Below are 25,369 nucleotides of genomic sequence, written 5' to 3'. Positions count from 1 at the left end.
TACAGGTAATTACTCTCATGGAAACAACAAACAAGCACTACCTACCCAACAACACACCAAATATCCCGCGCAGGACACCTTCGAACACACGTACAAATAAATCGATCTCCTACTCGACTCGTTACGCGCCCACCTATAATGGATAGCTTTTATCGATATCTCTGTGCCATTTTTCCTGAAAAAAAAAAAAAAAAAAAAAAAATACACTTGCCCACCAACGAGCTTTCCTTCCTTTTCACCGTCTCTATCTCCCAACCTTACCATATATAACGCCCATACCAATTCCAACTGATCCTTACGACTTCCGCCCTGAACACACATGCACATATTCACCAGACGCTCGAGCTATTTTTCACTCCCAGCCCTCTTTTCACGTAATACTCCACAAGAGTATAGACACGCGTGTTACATGACATTCGCGGACCTACGTAAGTACACGCGTGGTACACCTATGCATGAGAAATTACACCACCACACGTTCCAGATAAGCATCTGCATAGGACAATTAGCCACAGGCTGGACCTACATGATTCTCATTGTACTGCGTACTGTAGCATTCAAGTGGAGGTTTGATACGAGACATGGGAGTGCGAGGAGTGATGGGTGTATCCCGCACATACCTACGATACACGCGTATGCATGCAAATTAATGTTTACTTGCGTCATCGTCGACGCCTATCGGGCTCTCTTTGCCTCGCAAGATGTGGCATAATGCCAATTGTATCCATGCACGGGTAACGTGCGCAATGGACGCTTTTATGGCAGTCTTTTGGGATGGGAATTCAAAGTTTTAGCCCAACATTGCTCTTTTTTTCAATCCGCACTTTGGCGTTGGCTGTACTAAAAATAAATGAGGACCAGCCTGATGGGAACGTGAGTGAGAATTGAAAAACGAGTGTCAATTTTTCTTGTACATAGTATCGGTGGAAGGGTTGGTCATCTTTTCACGAGTACCTATACATCTGCGCGAACGGTGGTTAGGAAATTGGCGTGAGTTTTATCATTTCTGCCGTGCGTCGGGGAATGTGCCTTACTGGTGAAAGTACTTAGTAGGTGTTAGCTTGAATTTTTTACCACTGATTTTTTTTACGAGTCAGTGCGACTTTTTTTATTATGCGATATATTTTAATTTTCTTAGGAAAATTTTAAATTGTCTCTTTTATCAGGTGATCATAAATTATGGTGGCGGATGGTTTTACGTTGCAGCGTACATTGAACATGATCTAGGTATTTCTGAAATTATTCAGCTGGAATCGATAGATCCATCGAGGCGCAATGAACTACTTTACCTCTTAATTGGAAATAAGTAGTTCTGATATTTTTTATCCCTTTTGAGCTGGAATCGACAAATTAAATTTTCCTGACGCGCCAGTTTCTTTACCCCAGTATTTATTTTCCTCAACGATTAACAGCACACCTCAAATACATTGTATTAATATTACCTTGTATCCTTATTTGGTATAACAGGAAGCCATTTACAGCCAATCTGTAACTCGAAACGCAATTTACGTAAGTCTATAATGAACAGTGTCGTGCAACTTTTTGACTTGACTGTCAATCGGTTATTATCACAGCTCAGTTTTATCGTCGACGACCTCGAGTTCCGGATGTTGGACGGTTGTGAGAGATTTTTCCCTCAGTATTTCTTCCTTTATCCAATTGTGGAAGGTTTGCTCTTTGCACTGCTATTTCATACGCTGGAGTAGTAAATCCAGACCAAGTGAATGCCATTTTACTGGAAAGAAATACTTTCAATGTTTCTGGAGACATAGAAAACACACTTGAATAGAAAAGCAAAAACAATCGGTGCTGCAAGTACGTCACAATTGTTTGGGTACAGCCGTAACTATATGTAACATAGCTCCGGCTCGGGTGGTACTTTTCCTGCGCGCATTGGAAATACGTGTCCGTGTATGCAGACACGACCGAGTGTATATCAATTATTCAAAAAAGGCAAGTGTACACGCGCGCCGAAGGGAGACGTGGGTCATATATGCGCGAGCAAAATAAGAGAGAAGAAAAGAGCTGCACCGAATGTCATTACGCGATTACAGGAGAGCAATACATAATCTCTTTCTCTCTCTCTCTCTGTGTGTGTCCTGTTGGGTGTTGGGACGTTGTGGAAAATGCGGTACGATCGGTCAGTGGTATAATTATGATAAACTGATTTGACCATAATCGATGCATTCTTTTTTTTTGTATTAAAATATTTATCAGCTCTTTGCGGATGGAAAAAAGTTTACATGATTATTGCGCAACAGTGTATTTGCTCTATAATTTTAGAAAAAATTGTTTTCTCTAATTACAAATAGAAGCAAACTACGTTTTTTATTCGTCTCAATATTTTGTTTAAACATCCCTCAGATGAAATCTGAACTTTGAAAAAAAATTATTAGAATTTAGTTTAATTATTATATTTGTTTAAAAATTAATTTATGGTTGAAATATTTTTATCATTAAAATTCAAAACCTCGTCCCAACGTTTCGTGTCGTTTCATATCTAATATAAAGAAATGGATTGCATATCTTGTAAGAGATATTTAGTTTGTTTACCAGCTAATTTACTTTTAAAATATTTTTATCATTAAAATTTAATACCTTTTGACCCAAACCTCGCCCCAACGTTTCGTGTCGTTTAATATCTAATACAGAAAAATTGATGCATATCTAGTAAAAGATATTTAATTAACTATGAGTTTATTTACTTAAAAAAAAGTTTTGAATTATAATTATTTAATTATTTATTTTGAATGATATTTGTATATTAATATTAATCTTTATTATTATTAAATTTAACAACAACAATATTTATGTAATAATTATATTATTATATTTCATTATTTAATTTTAATTAATTTTGTAAAAATATTAAAAATTATTACATTAAATTTATTATAAATTTAAAATTAAACTTTAATAAATTGTTTTTCAAAAAATCAATTCACTTATTAAATTTTTAATTTATAGTTAAAAATTTTTATTTCTATTCTATTTAACATAATTAATTATACATTAATTTATTAATTAAAATAATTTGTTTGGATATAGTTTAGTAAATTCCCGATAAATATTATAAATGTAAATTTATCATTAATAAAATATTTATTTATTTAGAATAAATGTTAAATATTAAAAATTCATAAATCTAAAAAAATAGTAATTAAATATCTATTGCTAAAAAAATATTTAATATATTTTAAACACTTAAATTTTTAATTATGTATATATATATAAACTAATGTTTTTACGCCTGAGATTTTTTTTTACTTCCATTTTACTGCTTATTTCAAGAGCGCTACAATATTTGTCGTAAACCTGTTGATTTTTAATTATAGTCTTATGAATTACGTGCATGAATAATCTATAAATCGTTTAAGTAGTTAATGAGTATGAGAAAATATAACGTTTATACAGCAGAAAAATTTAAGTATACGATCAGTTTTTTTTTTTTTTCGTAAAAATTAGTGTAGGAAGTAACATGTAACTGTAAACAACGGTTTTTTTTAAAGTAAAAGTTATAATTTCCAACAAAAGTTCTACAAACATTTAATATTGTAAGATTTTTAAAGCTCAACATGATTATATTTATGTTTTTGTTAATTGGAAAACCCAACTGGACCAAATAAAATAAATATGCCAAAAAACAAACAAACAATTTTAATAAAACGCATACCAAGTGCTACAAAAATAATATTACTTATTATTGTGGACTACAAACTGTAGTGAGTCTAATGCACGATAAATTATTGCGTGTTTACATGGGTAATATCTTAAAAAAAATACAAAAACAAACCTCCGTTTCACTATTACTTTTATCAAGAGTATGTCGATCTGAAGGATCGAGTTTCTTTGTTCTTGAACTGAAAAAAAAAGTTTTTTAGATCGCACATCAACCTTCGGATGATAAAAGAAAATTCGCCGTTGTAAGACTTACGTAACGAGGAGCGATAGTATCTTTTCTCTTCAGGAAATGTAAAGTAAAAATTTTAATGCAAAAGTATTTTAGCCGCAATATTTTCAGTCAACGAGTCCGGTTTACTATCTAGTTATGCCAATATCGAACTGTAAAGATGAATACGTAATAGATTTTATCCGACGGATCAAGTGCACTATTTTTCACGGATAAAAAAGAAAAAGAAATAAATAAATTAAAAATAACAATTAATGGTGCCCGTGTGATTAAAATAAGGTAAATGTCCGAATTATTGCTCACTCGAACAGACGAAATGTCCCAAATATTGGTCACTTTCTAATTTTTTTTTTTTTTACAGGCTTCATATATATTTTCAATGAATAACAATGTGGATTTGCATAAAAAAAATGATTTTTTGGCACCTCTATAATAATTTGTTCATGTTTGAAAAAGTTTATTTTAACATACAAAGAAAAATGATCATTAATTGGTACATTCACCTTACGGGTAAGAATCGTGGTACTTCTTTTACGAATAAATTTTTCTTGCCAACAAGCGTCGCGTACACTTCATAAGGAAGATGTATAAAAAAAAAAACATAAGTTCTCCCAAAAATAGGGAGAATTAAATTTGGAATCCAAGGTATGCACTCAATCAGCGTCATCGCGATAAATCAGTTTCACGCCCGTAACAATCAGGTCCAAACGATCGTATAGGTATGTCAACGCAAACACCGCGCGCTTGCACCGGCTCTTGATCCTATTCCTTCCACCCGCTGGAAAAAGAGTACAGTGACATAATCGTCTTTGACAAAGAGAAGAGAAAGAATGGCACCGTCCAAGTATCGACGGGAAAATAAAAGATCAAAGGCCCCCTGTGCTCGGCGCAAAGAGAACGAATCAACGAGGGAGCTATTTTCGCAACGACCGCGAAAGGCCGTGCCGATAATAAATCGCGCGACATGGCTATTTCTCGCGCCCCGCGAGCCAGCCAGGGGGAGGGGGGAGGGAATAATCTCTTTGGGTACTTTTTTCCCTTCTCCTTTTGTTGAGAGCGCGGCAGCGGCATTTGTTCGACAAGATAAGTGCGGCCGGGAGTTCCAGCTGTATAATGTTTTGGGATATTATGCAGCGAGTCGACCACGGGATCTGGCTGGGACTCGAATTTGGAGTTTACGAGAGATTAGCTCGTTGGTGTGGTTAGTCGGGGAATGTTTGTAATTTCTTTCCTGTGAAAAACTATCTTTCTAAAAAGTACTCCAAAAGCAAAGTCAATACAAGGAATTTGTCATTGCATTCGGATAATTTTTTAAAATTTTATCGATTCTCGCAGTATTGAAGAAAGTTACCAATGTTTTTGTATACATGTATTTTTAGTTTTATATTACAATATTATTTGTGAATCAATGTCACATTGTTCCGATTACATTACTGACAATATCTTCATTTAAGGTATTGTAAAAATTGCATAACTTTAATGATTAGTGAAGATTTTTTTTTTTTTTTATGTACTTAAACGCTATAGTCAGCTGATTTCCAGTGAAAATGCGCTATGATAAATTTGTTTGATTCCTTGAACTCTGTTGCAGAATAGATGATTAATTAATTTCAAACGAACGCATGAATACGAGAATGTGTACATGCATATACTCACATACATATTTCGTTGTGTCTGAAAGAAAAAAATAGATGCAATTATCAACATTGCGTGTAGAGGGCCTCTGATACAAACATAATAATTTTTTCTTTGACATTACAGTTATTGAGAATTAATTGAAAAAAAATTTTTTTTTACTGTCAATTGAGTGTGATTAAAACAACCAGTCAAAATTTTAACACTTACTCACACATGTTTTACAAGAGTATTCGAATCTAAATTAAAAGTCATTTTTGTTCTCGTAATAAAGAAAACTCACCCATTTATTATAAACTAAATTTTTTTCTGTATCTTTTTTTATTTTGAGATTATGATACTTTTTCTTTAATACACGTGAATATATCAACTACTGATCAATGCGTGGTTTATTTTGTTTAATCCTCGTACATAACTCGTTAAAAAATTGAATCATTTCTGTTGGCAATTTTTTTGGCTTACATTTTTGCCACCCCACGAATACAAGTTGTATTTCGTATGCAATAATACAGCCACAGTATTACGTATAGATAACTATTTTTATTGCAATTCATACTTCAAATTTTTTGTCGTACGCAAATCATACGTACATTTGCCAAAAGTTGTTTTGTTGATGCACACCTCATTTGAATGAATCAGAGATACTTTTACCTTTTAAGAACCTGCAGAAATAATCTGTAAGTTTTATGACTGGAAATCCAAACTATACTATCCTTCGAACGGCGTTGTTTTCAAAGTTAGCACGTCAACCACGGTGCTAACGACCGCTCTTTTTATATAACACGTTTATACTTTTGGCCGATTATCGACATCTGGCAGTGCTTAAAATTAAATTAGGTTTCATTATAGAATGCTTTGGAAATTTGGAAAAAAAACTCTTACTAATATACAATCAATTTTTTTATGATATCATAAACTATTGTAATCGATACCTATTAACTTCCCACGCTTGACAGTTATATTACACCTGAAACTCTCTCACGTGCATTGTAAACTGTAGTTACAACGTCTGTTATTACCAATACGTACACACATAAGAAAAACACACGTAAGAATTATGTCATTTAGCCATTGTAACGCCACAAAAGAGTAATGGAATAGCACCATAACATGAATACAAATGAGCCGAGGTGTCTTGAATATTTAATGCGCAGCAGTACAGCGACAAAGGAAACCATGGTAATGTCTTTTTTTTTTTTTTTTTTTTCTTGTTTATTATCAATCATAAGTGAATTTTTTCCGTCACGAATGAAAAAATCAGCAGTTCACGAGAAGATAAAATTGTGGAAAATTATGTACACAGATCCCATAAATATCCCAGATAATCGTATTTTCACGTTCAAAGGGATCAGTGAAAGAGCAGTTTTGATAGAATAATCACTTACGAGAACTCCCCGTGTTTCAGGAATCAATGATTTTCTATCACGGATATCGGGAGACATACTAAAGGAGAGGAAAAAAAAATAGCTCTCTGGCACGCAGCTCAAAAAAAAAAATAAGCTTCGATCTCATTACAGCCGCCTTCTGTTGAGGGAAAATAATAATCAAGCGAAATTCCACGTAAGCCGGGGCAAAGCAAACGCCCGACCCTCTCTCCTTTTCTCTCTTTTTTATCATAGAGCGCGTATCTAGCGTCCGCAAATTGCCGGCCAGCTGCATTAACCTAAATTTAAATGATGCCCGTGTAACGACTGAGAAAACAATAAGAAATTTAATTGTGCAGCACCGGGTATGCAAATGCAAGGGTATATATACTGCCGCTGTTGGTCTCGCGGACAAAAGATGGACTGCCAAGAGAGAGAGAGAAAGGAGAGATGAAAAATGCGCGATAAAATCGATCGAGAATCTAAAAAAAATCATCAAGAGCCGAGGTGTGTGCGCGGGGGATGTCTTCCGTTCACCATTGTTCGGCAAAAGAGTGTGTGTATATCAATTAGCGTTGATCTATTGTTGGAGAGAAGAAAAAGAAACAAAAAAAGTCTACAAAAATCAACGGGATACCCAGTCGTTGCGATAATAATAATGTTGTACGTGGTATAAAAGCGTTTGAAAAGTGCGTGTCAATGTATATACACCTATACGCGCGTGTGCACAGCCAAGAGGGTCGTTTTTTTATAGTGCACTCGCACGCGCGCGCACAACAGCCCTGGAATTCGATGGTTTCTAATGGAGTTATTATGTTTTGCTTGGACAAAGATAAATTGCTGCGCGCCCCGGCAGTTACGTAATGGCAGTGCTTTTCGGCCGATAAATCGGTCCGTGTTGTGGTACGTGTAGCCGGTACACCTTTTCTCCGCGTCCTTCGGAAATATTCGACGTAATAATAAACTTTCAGCAAAGCGCTCGAGTTCTCGCCATTGATGCTGGTCCCACTCGGTGTGGTTGACTTTTATTGGATAATACATTGTAATGCTCTTATTGTTTTTGCTTAAATAGTTATACGTATACGGGCTTTGGGAAAATATATATGGATACACACGGATTCCCATCGGAACTTTCATTTGGATTTCGATTTAGTATCCGAAGTATAGTAAAAAGAACACAAGTTTGGAAAAAAAGTTCTGTGTACGTGGCACCAAACCTCCAGGAGTAGTAAAAATAATATCATTTTCTGTTGTTTTTTTTCTTTTTTTAACATAAGCTGAAAAAGTATATTGTTGAGTTATTTGGTGTAGCTTAGTTTTTGTCCAGACCCCCCACGCTCCCCACAAGCCCCCAGTGACCCCCACCGCCCTCCACTTAATTTTTCCGAACAAAACTATTTTACTCGAGCTGTAACCAACTTCAAGTGGTAAGACCTACCCTACATCGTTTTGTGGAAGTTATCCTGGACCAAAATCGCAAGATTGCAACAAACTACAGCAACCTTAGCATCAAAACATTGACGATTTCCAATCGAGTCAGGAGACACAACGCACTGGTAAGTTTTGAGTCTAGTAGATTTAAATCCAAGTGATAGTACTCATTGTATTGTTTTCTATTTTCAGTTGTCGGCCAATGCACAATGGGAGTTGAACTTCAAATTACTTTGGGAAAATTTTTGGACCAAGTTTTTCCCTACGGAAGCCAAACCAATCATCGAACAATCTTAAACGACCAGCTTTTTAAGCTCCGTAAGTAAAGTTTCACTATTCATATTTTTTATTAAGTACACCCTCAGGGAGATATATTTATAAAATCATACATTTGTACTTATGTACCATTGTCACGGTGATCTTGTACGGTGTGAGCATTTTTTGTATGAATTTAATCCGCCGTTGCATCCTCCGACTTCAAGGAGAAATAATGCAAGAAATACTTTTGTGCTTGTATAATTTTATTTTGACACGATGTACTTCCCTCATGGTATAGTTGACGTATTTTAAACCACATTTGTATGTTGGTATCATTTTGAAACTCTCAACGGACGTTCTTTCAATCAAGGATATCTGAAAATCCCGCAAAAAGGCCGAAACTTTCCTCCATTCGCACTTTTGTTTGGTCGAACCAGTCTCTACTTCTTCTTCTTCTACTTCCTCTACTTCTACTTGTTTAAAAATTCATAAATCTAAGTTCCTGTTGCCGATTGTTCTCTTCAGCTCGGGACACTCACACGTCGGATTAATTTCATAGTTTATTTAAACATCTTTTACGTTTAGGACTGGTCATGGTAACGTAGCATCTGAGGTGTTTCCGCTTTATGAAATTAGTCATATAGTAATAAATCAGTATTAAATAGTATTATAAGTATTAAAATAGTCGGTAAAATGGCACACCACTAAACAACCCACAGAAAACCCACAAAATTGAAAAAAAGAGCATTGCAACAATAAGCCTCAAAAACGCACGGATTTTCTTGTTCATTCGCAAAGATAAGAAAAAAAAAAAAAAAACATACCCAACAGACAGTTCATGCCGAGCGCAATTATATTACTGCGTTCGGTGACGCAATGCCAACGATACGATTTTTCGCGATGAGAAAGGCTCGCATTTTCATACCGCAGTGGCCATGCCTATAATATCGCAATAGCGCCATATAACAGCGAAGGCGCGCGTGCGTGACATTATGACGTTGCGTGATGCCCCGGTGCTGATAAGCGCACTCTTTCAGGTAAGGTCCGCATGCTGCTGTTGGGAAAAGTGGTCATGTGTACAGTGTGCAATGAAAATGGCCCATACTTGTGAGTGCAAGTGTGTTTTTTAGGATCTTTTGTATCTGACGGAAGAAATGCCAATGTACAGATACTTTTTTTACAAGTCGAGTATTTCGGATCGATGGTTTGACACAATGTAGCTTCGATGTTTGATTAAGCAAACGAGTACTTGTTTCATTTTGTTTTTTTTCATGTTTTCAATTCAACTTTTTGCCCGTTTGGCAAAAATTTTTAAGAGATACTTTCTCTTTTTCTATAAAAAACAGTCCATCATAATTATAACTCTGCAACTGAACCAAACAAATGAATACATGTTATTAGGTAAACATCACAACAGTTACTTGGTTTAATAAAAAAATTTAATTATTTATTCTACTAATACCACAAATTAATGCAATAATATAACGGAAGTTGACTTTTTAATTTATGGGCTGGATATACTATGATTTCTTTGAGAAATAGAGATAAAGAATATCATCTATTTATATTATTTTACATTTTCCAACGTTTTTCAATAAAAAGTTCAGTTCTGTAAGAAAATTTCGCAGTTTCCAACAGTAAAACTTGCACTATAGTTTTGCCAGATCTTTCAATTATACATTAAAAAACACCACATGCTATTTATATTGCTCAAACTATCAATGTACACCCATCGTCAAACAATTAAAAAATGCGCCATTTAAACCAAATATTGTTATAGTGATGCGTACGCACTAATACGTATCAACCTGGAAAAAAAACTATCCTTATATACCCTTCAAATTATTATCCATAATTGCAAGACACAGAAATAAAAAAATTATTAAATCATCATCGCACGTACACGTGAGACGGTCAAAATGAGTGTGGAGAGTTTGCCCGAAAAAAAAAGTAATCGACCCTCCTTTCAATTAACCCCGCGAGAACCGACCAAACGAGCAGGTGGATTGTATACATGCTGCCTTGCGCAAGTTAAGCGCGAAGAGGCGAAACAACGGCGGCCACGCTTCCCCAACCACGATCACTCGATCGATGCATACCTACATACCGATTCGGAGATGCTTTTCTCTTTCGCTGGCCCGAACAAAAGTCCCGCTACTTACATGCGTTCACCTGCGCTATTGTTGATCGGTATGTACGTGTTAAAACTTCTGCCGATACAAGCGAGTCCTGCGCGAAAGTGTTGCCGCTGTAGAGATCGGCAATCGTGAGCCGATCGGTAATTCACGGTTGTTTGCTTACCGGCTGCTTTGGAGTGGTTTTTTTATGCTTTGTTAGATTCAAGAGAGAATCCTAAATCAGTGGGTTCGTTTACTGCTCACTTGCTGTGCCAACTTCCAAATTTTCATAGTGCCCGTTTTTTTTTTTTTTTTTTTTTTTTTTTTTTTTAATGCATGATTTTTGGAATCAAATAAAACATAGGGCGATATTGTAGGACAAAAAAATTTTTATTGTTATATTGTTGAGTCTAAAAATAAACAATTCCTTGTAATGTCTCACCATCTCGTATCATTTTTAGACTCACTCAATTTTATAATACTATTCGTAGTATCATAATTTTCTCAACCAATCTGTGCGACTCCAAATAAAAAATCTTCAATCACGTAACAATTAATCTTACATTAAAGATTATTATTCGAGGTACTTTGAAGGGTGTTACTGATCTTTAGAAATATTTTTTTCTAATAGCAGTTTTTTATTTCTGCCACTAATATTGGAATACTTTCCATAGGTTGAAAAAAATAGAAAATGACAGTTCTTGATGAGAAATGATGATGAAAATTCAATTTGAAACATTTTCTCCCTATTTTTTGAAATTGTTCCTTATATTTCAAAAACTAAAAAGTAACACGAATATTTCTAGTTTTCTAGTGATCAGGGCTTATGATGTAGTAATAAAGAGCATGATAAATTTTTCACCTCCTCCAATTCAAAATCAGTATACTATGAGATCATTGTTATTGAGGTGTAGTGAGTCTCAAGTTGAAATGAAATTCTCACCGCTACTTACAAAATACAATGCAATGCTACCAGTTCGCAATGTTCTAGCCCAAAATTACTTTGAACTTTATGACTTTACAGTCAATAACAATACACTTTCTAATCTTAAAAATTTTTGAGTTTCGGGCAGTTTATCATATTTGTGTTATGCTATTACTAAACATTTTTCATGTACCGTAAACGTCACGATAAAATTTCAACTCCTTTACTATTTTATTATTTTTAGCTTTGAGCATTAAAACACCCGTATCGTCTTGATCAATGTCTAATACAGTCAATCGGCTCATCGTTTCGTTACGGAAAATTCTTACGTCTGTCGAGTAGGGACGGATTGTGTATACACGGGACAGGTTATAACCTCGAGGGTGAGTCCTGAAATTTTAATATTTTTCAATAAAACTGCAAGAGAATAAATAAATTTATTATGCACATCAATGCAATAAAAAGGACTGAAAATATATTAATTACCACTCCAAAGTTGGTATTGGACATGCATCAACAAGAGCCAAGAAAGTCACCGATTTACCATCCTGTGAGTGTATTTTCAAACTGTTTGATGTTAAATTGATGTATGATTCGTTGGATTCTATAAATAAAAATTTGTCAGAATATTCAGTGCTCGTTTTTTGACGTACTGCCGATTGAAAAAAAATAGGGAACGTGTATTGATGACTTACTAAATAAGCAAACGTAAGTACGAAGACTTTCCTCTTCATAGATCGAAGATCTCAGTTTACAAGTGTAATTGCCTTTGTCTTCGTTTGTAACATTATTTATAATGAGCTCAGAAGTTATAATATTAACTAAGCCACGTTCTCCTTTATCTTTTTCTTGAATTGTATTTAAAACTTTTCTAGAAGTCTAATTAACATTCGCACTTTAGTAGTGAAGCATCGCATTAATACAACAAATGACACATATATAAAGAAATTATAAAAAAAAAAAAAACCAATATTAAGGTAGCATTAATGTTGAATATTACCACGGTACTTGGAGTCGCCCAGGAGATAGTGTAAAGAGCTTCTCTTCTAACTTCAGCTCTGCATTAAAGATTCAGTTTCGAACCTACGGGGACGGTTTTTTCACTCACTATTTTCAAAATACTCATACATGGAAGCAGCTCAGGGCTCTGAGCCGTTATTTGTATGAATTTAAAAAGTTTTTTTCATTAACTATGCAAGTAAATACACTTTTCCAATATCAATGAGCTTCTTTTATAATAAAACCAATTTTTGGATCAAAAGTTATCTTTTCACTGATTTTGAGTACCTAAAATACATGGAAATGTATGGAAAATTTTTAATATTTTACGAATATGCATGTAATTGAATAAAAATGTATTACATTTCCGTTTCTCTTAAGAGTTACTTTGAATTCAGGAGATGTCGTCTAGCATGGTAATGAAGTATGCTGATAACGAATGGAAGCCAGTAAATGATTGCCATTTTCAGTTGTATGTACAAATGGTCTTTTATAAGCTGCACATATAAATAAATTTTTTTTTTTTTTCATAGAGATAAGATTTTTAAATAAAAATATCGTAGTTTTGAAATAAAATTCAGTTTATAAAAAAGAAAGAGCTAAAACGTGTAATGTTCTTACATTTTACATAAACGTACGTCCAACTGATCCTCGGATCATTAAAGTTTTTGTAAGTCATGTTGGTTATTTTTTTTTTTTTTTCATCAGCACAACCATACCAGCCAGTGTCACCAAAAACAGTTGAGGATCTTATAAATGTCTTATTGGTGCTTCTGCCTTTTGGTATTATGTCGGATTGAGAGGTCGTCTTTTTTTAAATGCAAAAATTAGTGGCAACCATTTATTTGACAGTTTTTTTCTGCTGCAACCAATACGCACGAGTGTACATACACACACACACACAAAGTAGTAGTCATTCTACTTACCCAACTCCTGGTATTACTGTTGGGATAATAAAAATTAACGTAGGCTTTGCTTATGCACGTAATGTTTAGAGTCCCTCCTTCATTTATTTCTAACTTAGTCACATTTGGATACAGTTAAGGCTTAAATCCATGGCAACCTATAAATTTTAAAATTGAACCCATTACAAGAAGTGAAATAACTCAAGTAAGAGGTAGATTAAGAGGTGTTGGCTGTGATTTTTATCAGCACTAATCCTCCTGATGCAGTACCATCAATTATTCTACTACAAACTGAGTTTTTTGACATATTGCGTTACCGAACGGTTTTATTTTTCTACCAGCACATAGAGTAACTCTGATCAGAACGTAATCACTGATGTACTTCGATTTTTTTTTAAGTGAAAACTTCTTATGGCGCGTTAAGCATTCTTGTGGGTGAGCATTTTCAGCCGTTCTCGCGACAGACGAGATTTTACACAGATATACGCCGCGTGTATATGTATAATACATGTATACTATACGAGCTCTTTGCATGGGCATTTGTTCGTGCTCTTGCGACAGACGAGATTACATACGTATATGTATGCTCAGAGTGTATAGGTATGCGAGAGCGCTGCATGCTATATGCAGCAGCGTATTATTCCCATAGAGATAAATCTCTATGATTATTCCACACTCACAGTTCATGCTTGATCGCACATAGCGCTGCTGCCTGGATCTTACCGCGAACTACTTGGCGCGAAAATTCAGATTCAAAATTGTATGATTTTTTCAGCAGACAGTAGGCGCAGAAATTCAAATTCGAAATCTTTGTATGTATTGGCTAATTAATGCCTAAAAATATTGGATAATGTTGTATGATTACATACATAAATAGTATACCAAGAATGTGAGCGTGGAATAATGCTCAGACCAACGCTGATACTCAGTCTTTGCATGGGCATTCGTTCGTGCCCTCGTGACAGAGGAGATTGAGAGTTTTTTATATTTATTTTATAAATGAATATTAAACGGAAGATGTATTTATTTAAATATTTCATTTTACTCGTGTTGCTGCTATGGTATTGTGTTAAAAAAATTGATAAATTTTGTATTTACTATTTACTAATATTTACTCATTTAAATAAAATCACTTCCTTCGAATATATTTTCTATATTAGTATACTTCATGTCCATTCAAAAAGTGCCCACATTGCTTTGATAAACTTGATTTTTTATGTACAATTTCTCATGTCGCGAGCGCACCTAAAAATGCTTACCCAAAAAAGTGCCCAACGCGCCATAAGTTAGAGTTTTCACTTCTGCCTGCACTCCCGGAGTGCTACTTGTACTTGGTTTTTTGTAAGGAATAAGAAAATTCAAACATTGGTATAAAACATTAGTCAGCGAATCCAATCAATAGAAGCAGTGAAAAACTTACATGGAACTTCAATAATTTGTGAAAAAAGCCAGGATGTAGCTCATCAATGTTATTCGATTGCTGAAAGATTTGAGGTGGCTTCAGGGTTCGGAGCCATATGAGGTTAAGAACATTGCACTGCATAGTATTAAATTCAACTTATTTAGACTTGCATTGTTCTTAATACATCATTACCAAAAAATCATGAACCATTATAACTTTTACTTGCAAAAACTGTATCGATTTAATAATCAGAAGTGTATTGCAAATTATTAAAAAAATCAAATTTATTCATAAGTTATTGTACCTCTTGATCATGTCTATTCAAAATGTTCGATTAAAATATTGGGTAGAAAATGTAAAAATATACATGCCTGAAAGTGCAACTAAAAAAAACAGTAGCTTTGAATACTGAAAATAAGGTGGCGGATCCGTCCAACCTCGAGTGCTCGACATCATTAACTGTAGATATGTTCGAGTAGTTGCGATTAAAGTAAATAATTGAGGCTAAAAAAATGTAGACTTTGGTCCAATTATTTTTGAAAGTATATCGATGCAAGTAACGTCTGAAAAATACATGACTAGAAAATGTACGGCTTATTAAAGTAGAGCCTTTGTACCTCACTGCAGTGGTCAAACGTAAAATGGGAAAGCGATACACTTATTTGACAGAGAAGGGAGGTGACTACGTCTTATCAAAAATGTTGACGCTTTAAGTCAATCGAATTATTGACTATCATACGTGGAGCAACTGACACAAATTTTGCCATGGTTGATAGTAAAGAAAAGGAAAACAAAATCAACAGCAAGAACAATTTTCTTAACTGATGAAAAGAAGTTGACTTTATTTGTTTTACCTTTCGAAAGGTCGCGAATAATGTAGTTGCCTGGCTGCTCGCAAAACACACCCCTTCTATCTCTTCTTAGTGAGTTTACAAAATACCTGCGCTGTGTCACTAATCTCGCTCGCAAATGTTGAGGTGAGACGAAGGCCTTGTATTGACGAAGAAAAAAACGATGTATTTGTCGGTACCTCCAAAAGGCTGCTCGTTGCTGATGAAGTCCACGGCAATTGATAAGTTGTAGATTTGTAGCTCTCTCGAATCTCCAAGTTTGAAAAAGAGTCGACTCCGTGGCTGCCCAGTCGCTTGCTCCGGCCGAACAGACCAAAAAACTGAACTCGAATAAGCCTCGCACCATCGACTACCTCAAGAAATTTTCCACCACGCATAAGGAAAAGCGAGCTATCCTTGTCTAGTTAATACCTAACAACAAACAGACTCACACAGAGAGAGCATACCTACAACTCAAATTACAAACTTACTCTCTACTCTTACAGCTCTCTCTCTCTCTATCTTTCTCATACATTCGAAGACCCATTGTTCACAGCTGTGTCGTTGTGATTAGTTACAGCAATTAGGCTAATTCTCGCTTTCAATCACCTGTCTTTGTCTTAATTGAAAACTTCTTTTGCAGCCTCCCTTTCCTCCTGTTACTAAGCTTAACCTTTTGACATTTTGGAACCTTAATTACTGTGCGTTTAAGTATTTAATGACGTTTGTAATAATTTTAAAAATGTACTGCTGTTAATAAAACTAAGTTAGCAGACTTAGGATAGCCCTCTACAACAAAATAGGACAAGTAATTAAGCAAATTAGCTGTTTTTTTTTGTTATCATTTGCTTTCTGAAGAGTTGCTGTGTAGTCGTGCAAAAATCCTACCAACATTAAAATGCCTTCCATAGGTTAAGAGAATGACAATTCTTCATAAAAAGTGACATTAAAAACATAATTTTTTAACATTTACATTTTTCATTAGTTGTATCTTGTTTTTAAAAGAATAACTAAAAAAAAATTTTAATGCTTCTAATTTCTCAGTAACCAGATTTCATGATGTAATAAAAAAGGGCACAATCAATTGCTCGCCTTTTTACACTCTAAACTAGAATTGTGAGATAATCATTATTCAACTGCCGAGAGTCTGGAGTTGAAATGAAACTTTCACCGTGACTTGCAAAGTACAAAATAATGCTATATCTACTATTTCTACTAAAAATAATCAACTTTCCTTACTCTTGAATTTTTGCATCTCGTTTGGTTTAAAATATTTATGTCATGCGAATACACAATAGTTTTCATGTACTGTGTGAGCTTCACATATATTTTTAGCTCTTTTACTATTCTATCATTTTCAACTTTAACAGTCAAAACCGCAAACCATTTGTATCCCTATTTGATATAGTCAATCGGCTTATCGTTCTCTTTTAAAAAATATCATGCCTGTTCAATGAGGACAAATAATATAATTCAAGAAAAAATCCAGAAATATAAAAAATTTTACAAAAAAACCTAGAAAAAAAAATACTTTCTGTGTAGCAAAGCAAAAAAAAAAAACTAAACATATTACTACTCCAAAGTTAGTATTAGACATCCATCAACAAGAACCACAAAAGTTACTGATTTGTCATCATCTGAAAATACATTTGGATTGTAAGAGATTAAATTTGGAAAGAGTCTGTTGACTGCAATAAACAAAAATTCATCAGAATATACATAGTTTAATTCATAGCGCAGTGCTGATAAAAAGAAAATAATAATAATAATAAAAAAACCAAAATAAAATGTATAAATAATACATGTTATGAAACTGTCTCATCTGGTTTAAAAATGTTAAATAATTATAGAACTCTTTAAAAAACATAAAATTTTCATAAGGTAATCATTTATTTTTTCTGGATAAAGATATTTGCTATTTACTTTTAAAGTTCAAGTCATTAAGTAATCAAATATTTTTAATATTAGTTACAGTAATACCATCAAACACGTTTATATAAGATGGACTTGCGATTTCGGGTAAAGTGTTTACGTAGTTATGCTGGGTCGGTCGAAATATTATATCGTCTGAAGTTGAAGTAAGGTTTTCTTTTTTGTAATCTAACTGTCGTTCCCTATTACAATTTTCATACGTATGATAGAGTTTTAGAAAACGTATTTTGATATCATCTTGTAAAAAATTTTTAATACTTTCAACCAGCATTGTAAAAGACGGCCTTAATGTCGGCTCTTCCTCCCAGCAATCGAGCATAATATTGTAACTAAAAAAAGATAAGCAATGTAGAGTGACAGTTTTATGGAAATGGACTTTTCACAAAAACATTTATTTACATGTCATCAGTGGCATAAGGAGGCTGAGCCATTCTGTATCCCCTGACTAATTTCTGATACATTACTTCGAACCTTACACCTGCGTAAGGTATTTCTGCAAGGGTGAAAAGTTCCCATAGAACTACACCAAATGACCACACATCTGACATAGTTGAAAAGACTCCGTCCCTAATGGACTCAATGGCCATCCACTTTACAGGCAACTTGCCACCGCATTGCTTCTTATAGTTTTCGTCTTTGTACAATGTCTTTGCCAGACCAAAATCGCATATCTTAATAATGTTATTTTCTGCCAATAATATATTTCTCGTGGCTAAGTCACAATGTAACACCTAAATATAAAACGAGTAGCAAACACCCAAAGTTAGTTAATATAAAGTTAAAATCAAGTAACATGAAAAATTGTACACAGATAGGTGCTTGCCTTTCTTTGGGAAAGGTACTCCATACCATTTGCTACTTGATAAGCCCATAAAAAAAGATCCTCAGTGCAGAGAAACGCAACATCTTCATTCTCGTAGTCCCCTTTGTAATTAGAACGCCAACCTGGCTGGGAATCATCGTCGTCAAAATCATCACTAAATTCCATTGGGCCAGCAAATGACTGATCCTCTGAGCAGTAAATGCTAGTCTCATTGCTTGGATTACTGCCGTTTAAAACCACACTGAAATCATTAAATATCTTGTATTTTGTCATATTAGCCAAAAAAATTAAATTTATGTGTTATGTCTATGAGAATTATTTTGTGTTATGTCTATGTAAGGATACAAGAAAATTTTGAGTATTTTTGATTTAGTAGAAGTGTTTTTTTTTGTAGATGTAAAAACTTAATTCTTTCTGTATAAACTCTGTAGCAAAATGACTAAGTGCTTCATCGATAAAAATCTGAATTGACGAACGGTAACATTAATTTAAACTTGGACCATAATCAGTATATGGACTTTAAGTATTTAAATAAGTATTCAAGATAAGTATTAATTAACGCATGTATGTCCTTAAAACCAATAATCCTACTAACATTCTGTTTTACAAACTATGCTATCATCTACAGTTTTAACTCTTTTAAGTAGTACAACTAGAATTAAGATTACGAGTCAAGTTGTACATTTAAAGGAATAACAATCTTAAGATGGAAAACAGTTTTCTTGAATCCAAAATGTTCATCGTACTGAAGACAACGTTTCGGAAATTTAACTCCATTGCTACTTGATACTAGTATACTGCTTAATGACATCTTTTTAACCTAATTATATAATTTATTTTAAATCGTCAGATACGAAATTTAATATCAACAGTGGTGCTTTATGACTCATAATTTAAAGACAGAAAGAATAATGATATCACTATGGATGAGAATTTTGTTAAGTTCTTGACTCTATTCTTCTCTATACATGCAAACGATACTGATCAAACTCAGGCTTGCCCTCCATAACTCTTTCTGACACGTGATCATATTTATTTAGTTTTTTTAACTATAAGATTTTGGAAGAGATGCTAAGTAGTAACACCAAAACTCTTGCATATTTTCGAAAAATTTTTGTATTGTCATCAATTGTGTCTATCATTTGTCTTCAAAACTAAGATAAAAATCAATGCTTCTTGTATTTCATATTAAATAAAATAATTTTAAATAAACGTATCGATAGAAAAATACATGTATTTCCTTTGTACTTGGTCTACTTACCGTATAATTGCTTGAGAATTAAAAAAAGTACAATCAGTAAAATTATCACCTGTTTGATGTTTTTCTAATACAAGGGCCGATTTCACCTTTATCTGATTCAATTTGATTAATAAAAGTTTGTCGATGATACAAGAGGTAATTTTGCAGATTTCCAAATTTGCAAAGCTCAACAATCACCAAAAGTTCACCTGAAATGTAAAATAATTTTGTCCAATAAATACACTTTCTTTTATATGTAATTGATCATAGTGTTACGTGAATGCTTACGTTTGGCTATATTTTTTGTACAAGCTCCCAAAAGACTTGTAATATTCAAATGTTGTCCCAAATAAATCATAATTTTAAGCTCCTTCGCCAATGCAGTAATATACATTGGATCTGCATTTTTGCGTACTGTTTTTACAGCTACAGTTGTCTTAGATTTTTTAGCAAATATTTCATAAGCTGCGGCCTTATACACGACTCCAAAAGCTCCACTTCCTAATTTTTTGCCTTGATGTGATGGAATAGTAATATATTTAACGTTAATATTAATCAAATTAATCTTATACTTTTTTAAAATATATTTTTAACTCTTACCTAATTTTATTTTTTCCCTGGGAAACTCCCACCTTATATCGTAAGGAAGGAGTTCTGCCTGCTCATCTACTGTAAGTTCTGGATTCATTAAATCAAGTTCCCCTTCCGTAAACTGGGTACGACTAGATTCTAATAAAATTTTTTCTTTAAACTAGAAAAGATTGTTTATTTAAAATGTAATTCATCTAAATCGTTAAGTTTTTTGATTTTATATGTGTGTGTGTTGATAATAATCATATTTTCTTATTTACCTTTCCATGTTGTACTTGTAAGTATAAGTAAATTGATATAAAAGTAAGGATTGCGATGAACCATACTACTATTCCAGTATAAAAAATAGTATTTGGATTTCCTACAACGAAAATTGATTGCTTTTATCAAAGAACTTTTTACTTCTCTTAATATTAAATTTTATTCAAGTCTCTTATACTTAAATTTACAAAAATAAATCATCATAACAAAATCAGAATCTAGCTTTCTTCGTTCTGATCTACAAATCTGAAGAGATATAGTTCCAAAAATAAAAAATCAGATGTACCATCTTTTTTCACAATATTAAAAATGACAATCCGAAACTTCCAAAAAATAATTTTTACTTTAACGAGTTCTACAAGTATTGTTACAAAATAGCCTTAAGTAACTAAAGAAACTAAACTGACACGAGGCTATCCTGACATATCTCAAATAAAGTGCATCAAGCAGTTTTTTTTTGCGCTGATTATTTAAGAAACTTCCTATCGATGGCTTGACCTTTTTTGACAAAAGTATTTTTTTCAATACATCCTGCAAGATAGAAGACGATTATATCATTTTAGAATTTTCTTTTAGACTCGCTTTCGGCTCACAAGATAATTAATAGTAGTATACATCGAAGTAAGTTACTGTTATGTTGTAGTAAAAACTCATACATTTATATAATTTCCATGATCTTGATAAGAATTAATTAATTAAGTAAGTGTAGCGAACGGTAAATTTTTCTTATGCACGAAATTTTAAATACTTCAAGTTCATAGGGTAAAAAAGCCCAGTTATAATAATTGAATTGCTATCAGTATACAACTTCTGTTGATAGAATCCTGTTGATACTACTAACATCTACTCAGATGTACATTATTTTTTCTCATTTTTTACGTTATTACATTTTACACAAAAAAATTCTGATCTTATTCACGTGGGGACACCAAAGTTTAAGTACATTTTTTGTACATACATTAACTGAAGTACACACACCAGAAAACAGAATTTTTTTTAAATGTAAGTGAATGACTTCTTTTTTGTGTAAGACTCTGTAGCAAGTTTTTTGATCTCCATTGATTAGAGTTCCTATCGTAACGTACCATTAAACAAAAATATTGGTTTTTTAAAAGTTGGCAAGTCAACACAAGAGCAGAAAAAAATAACACAAAACTTTATTCCTCAGTAACTGGTGACCAAACAGAAGTAAATATTGGTTATGTAAATCCTAGGATATAACTAATTAAATGCATACACACATGTAAACAAATACATGCAGACAGATACTATAACTAAAGTACCCGACTTTGATTACATAAATTCAGAAAACTAGTTAAAATTATGTTCCTTGAAAGGGTTGTTTTTTACGTCTCTGTAAAATAGAACAAAAAGCAATAAAATTTTCGAATACATAATGTTGAGCCCCTAGAGTAAGTAAGGCATGAGGTTACCAACTTTTGCGTTGAACAATCGATGTTTTTACGGAAATTATAAACAGCCTTTTTTAAAACTATGGACTCTTTATATCTTTACATTTGGGCTACGAAAAATAACATCGAATGCATTATATATGCATCTATTGCTGAAGGCTTATTACACCGATCTTGTTTTCTATTACAGAGAAAGCATGACCTCATAAGCTTTACTATTTAAAAAATTTTTCAAGTGTATTTATAGTTGACTGCTCGGCATTACATGAATTTTTGTTAGTCAAACTCTTTTCTGTTACTATTTAAAACGATTTATATTTTGTTCAATATTCAGTACTTTATTCTTAAAAAGTCAATAATGCCTTACATAGTTTTCGATAGTATAATCAAATGTAAAATGTACTGTACTTTTGTATAGTACAGACTAATTTTATTCGTTAAAGTTTGTTTTCGAAAAATGAAAAAGGAATTAAAGGAGTGCGTCATTACTATTGGCAGTGATATTTGTTACCTTTCACGACAATAATTTGGGATTGTTCCACTGTTCCGTAATCGTTCTGAGCATGGCATGAATAATTACCAGCATCTTTTTCAAAAAAGTATCTTATAGTTAATTTTTGATTGTTGTCCTCAAAAGTATACTGTGATGACATCTTCAGAGGTACATTGTTTTTTGACCACGTAATGTTAGGGGTTGGAATCCCTCCAACATAACATAATAATGTCAGGGGATTCTCAAAATCTCTCGCCATCACTGTTCTCTCTGTAGCGTTCAAATTTACAAGGGTAAAAGAAGGTGGATCCATACAACAAAAATACCATCAACGGAGTAAAAATAGTTGAGATTTATAAAAGATAATATACATCATAACTGTTTCTTATTCTTACTATTGATGTTAATGAAGTATAACTCTGTAAGTATTTTGCGCGAAGGATTTCTAACAAGTCCGTAGTATCTTTCTGTCCCTTTGCAATAGTACTTCCTTCTATCTGATTCACTCACGTTATTGATCGTGAGAATGGCTTGGTAAGTAAATTCGGTTACCTTCGATGTAACGTGTATTCTTTCTATACATATTGAAAAACATGTATTATTTGTAAAACTGTACTAAAAAACTCGACTCATAACACTTGAAAAACAAATTTAGAACTAACCGGAATCCACTACCACCTGACCATTATCATCATACCATACGACGCTGTAAAAATCATTAATTATAGCAGCACATATTAAAGAAACATTGTCACCTTTCTGAAAACTTCTATTTGGTTGTATGATTCCAAAAGATGCATTAGCTACGCCATCTAAAAATAAAAAAATTATTCATGCACCGTAAACTCACGACAAAAAGTGCAAGATGTATAAAAATTAAGATTAAACACTATTATTGAGATCTATGTACCTGTTATGCGAATTTTCTTTGACGCATAGGTACATCCATAGCTATTGCAAGCCTCGCATGTTATTACACTAAAAGTTACAAGCTGTTTCAATTCTACCGTTGACTTTTGTTTGGAATTGCTATTTTGCACATCTGTTTTTATTCTCTGGAAAAATTAATTAACGTTCAGAAAATGTAATATCTACTATAACATTCAAACAACTGTCCGAACCTTCGAATGCAGATAAACAAACTATTTTTTATAGTAACCAACTAACCTGTAAGTTATGTAGTTTATTGTAAATTAACGTTTTCGTTACGATCCAAGATATATTCGACTTAGGATAACGGTTGACAAGGCAAACAAACTTGGCAGTTTTATTAAAACTGTAGTAAGATTGAAGGTAAGTTTTGTCAAACTCGACCGTTGGCTTACCTGCAAGAAAAAAAAAAATCAAATGCTTCACATGAAGTTCCAGAACAAAAAACGTCATACACAATTAGAATTTCATGATAATCAAAAAAAAAAAAAAAACAAAAAAAAATTGTGAATTCGCAGAGTTTCAGTCGCAACTTCATCAACAAATTTTGAGTTTCTCACTTTACTGAAAAAAAACTGAATTTATGTAAAAGCTTTGCGATTTTTGAATAGAATCAGTCATTAACATAAAAGAGGTGGAAACCTTGATTGTCATTTTACCATTTTTAAAATTTTTAGAGGGTTTTATGGTCATAATGTTCACAAAAATAAAACTATTCCGACTAAATTGGTGGATCGAAAGTACTAATTTTGAGCCCAAGCAAGTATACATTGACTAACATTCATTTAATGTAGAATATCAAAGCCATACTAAAAATAACTATTATTTTATTTATTCAAAAATTATGCAATTGCAGTCCATTGTTCTTCTGAATGTCTTATAAAATATTTTTGGACGAATGGGCTACTCAGTTTTCGACGAATAGGCTTGATAGGTCTTATTTGTCTCTTTCCGTAACTATTGCGAAAAAAGCTAATCTGAACTTAAATTAACTTCTAATTTGGGATATTAATGAATTATAAGTGTAGACAGTTGCAATTTTCATTAACATAAAAGTATACACATAAGTTGGGTACACAATTTTTGACACAGTGTTGTAGTTGCATGTATGAAAAATATATTTGTAAATTGATGCATCTTTATATTGAGTGTAAAAGTAGAAGCAACATTCATGACTGATACAGTTTACGATACACATTTATCTGCGTCATAATAACTTTCTCCCAAGCCCACTTAACTATAATTAGAAAGTGCCCTTTATCTAAAAATTGTAAGAGTACGTAAGCAATGGTTTCTTGTTACTAATGTCAGTAACTAAATGTCATCATGTATTGGTGAAGAAAATAACCTAGTGACAGGTCTTAATGAAAGGCTATGTTTTTTTCCTTGTAATCGGAGCACATATAAAATAAAAATTTACCCCTTGCAACTCAAAACTAGCACGAGATCATTAATGCTCGGGAGCAGCAAGTGTAAAGTTCAAATAACAATTTTACCACTGCCTACAAACTACTGTTAGTTTTGATAATATTGAACTAAAAAACTCAGAAAAAAACTACATGATTAAACTGTAAAAAATGATTGACTCTCTGATACTTTTTAATAGTCTGTCTCGTTCCGTTCAAAATATGTATGTTATGCGAGTATCCAACATTTTTTATGTACCATAAACTTCAAGATAAAATTCCAACTCCTTTACTATTTCATCATGTTTAGCTTTAAGCGTAAAAGTTCCCGTGGCATATTTATCGATGTTTAATAGAGTCAATTGGCTCATCGTTCCGTAATCGGACATTATTACATCTGAATAGTAGGGACGAATTATATAACCTTGAGGGTGAGTCCTGAAATGGAAAATAATGTTTAATAGGACTAAAAAGAAATGAAAAAATTTATGTACACTAAAGCACT

At 33.1% G+C, this 25,369-nt stretch overlaps 1 protein-coding gene across 1 annotated transcript; it reads right to left on the bottom strand.

Annotated features, from left to right (window-relative positions):
* Nucleotides 1-505: 505 nt before the first annotated feature.
* Nucleotides 506-25,253, bottom strand: LOC106641332 (vascular endothelial growth factor receptor 1-like). The gene is made up of 12 exons (XM_089594020.1): nt 25,124-25,253; nt 23,696-23,853; nt 23,439-23,583; nt 23,191-23,340; nt 23,039-23,103; nt 20,372-20,522; nt 20,060-20,284; nt 19,842-19,980; nt 18,532-18,772; nt 18,108-18,439; nt 17,909-18,037; nt 506-620 (listed from the first exon to the last, which is right to left on the bottom strand). The coding sequence occupies exons 1-12, from the start codon at nt 25,251-25,253 to the stop codon at nt 506-508; spliced, it is 1,980 nt and encodes a 659-aa protein (XP_089450146.1).
* Nucleotides 25,254-25,369: the final 116 nt, after the last annotated feature.

Source organism: Copidosoma floridanum, unplaced genomic scaffold (genome assembly GCF_036245765.1).
Source record: "Copidosoma floridanum isolate Cflo_tuat_1 unplaced genomic scaffold, Cflo_Japanese_pri ptg000020l, whole genome shotgun sequence".
NCBI lineage: Eukaryota > Metazoa > Arthropoda > Insecta > Hymenoptera > Encyrtidae > Copidosoma > Copidosoma floridanum.
Note: the sequence above shows the minus strand (reverse complement) of the source record. Positions and strands in the feature narration are given on the sequence as shown.

Coding starts and splice junctions, on each gene's coding strand:
- LOC106641332 (XM_089594020.1), bottom strand. CDS start 25,253: ATGTCCGATTACGGAACGATGAGCCAATTGACTCTATTAAACATCGAT. Junction 23,341..23,438: donor AAAGAAAATTCGCATAACAG/GTACATAGATCT, acceptor TTTTATTTTTAG/ATGGCGTAGCTAATGCATCT. Junction 18,038..18,107: donor CCTTATGCCACTGATGACAT/GTAAATAAATGT, acceptor ATCTTTTTTTAG/TTACAATATTATGCTCGATT.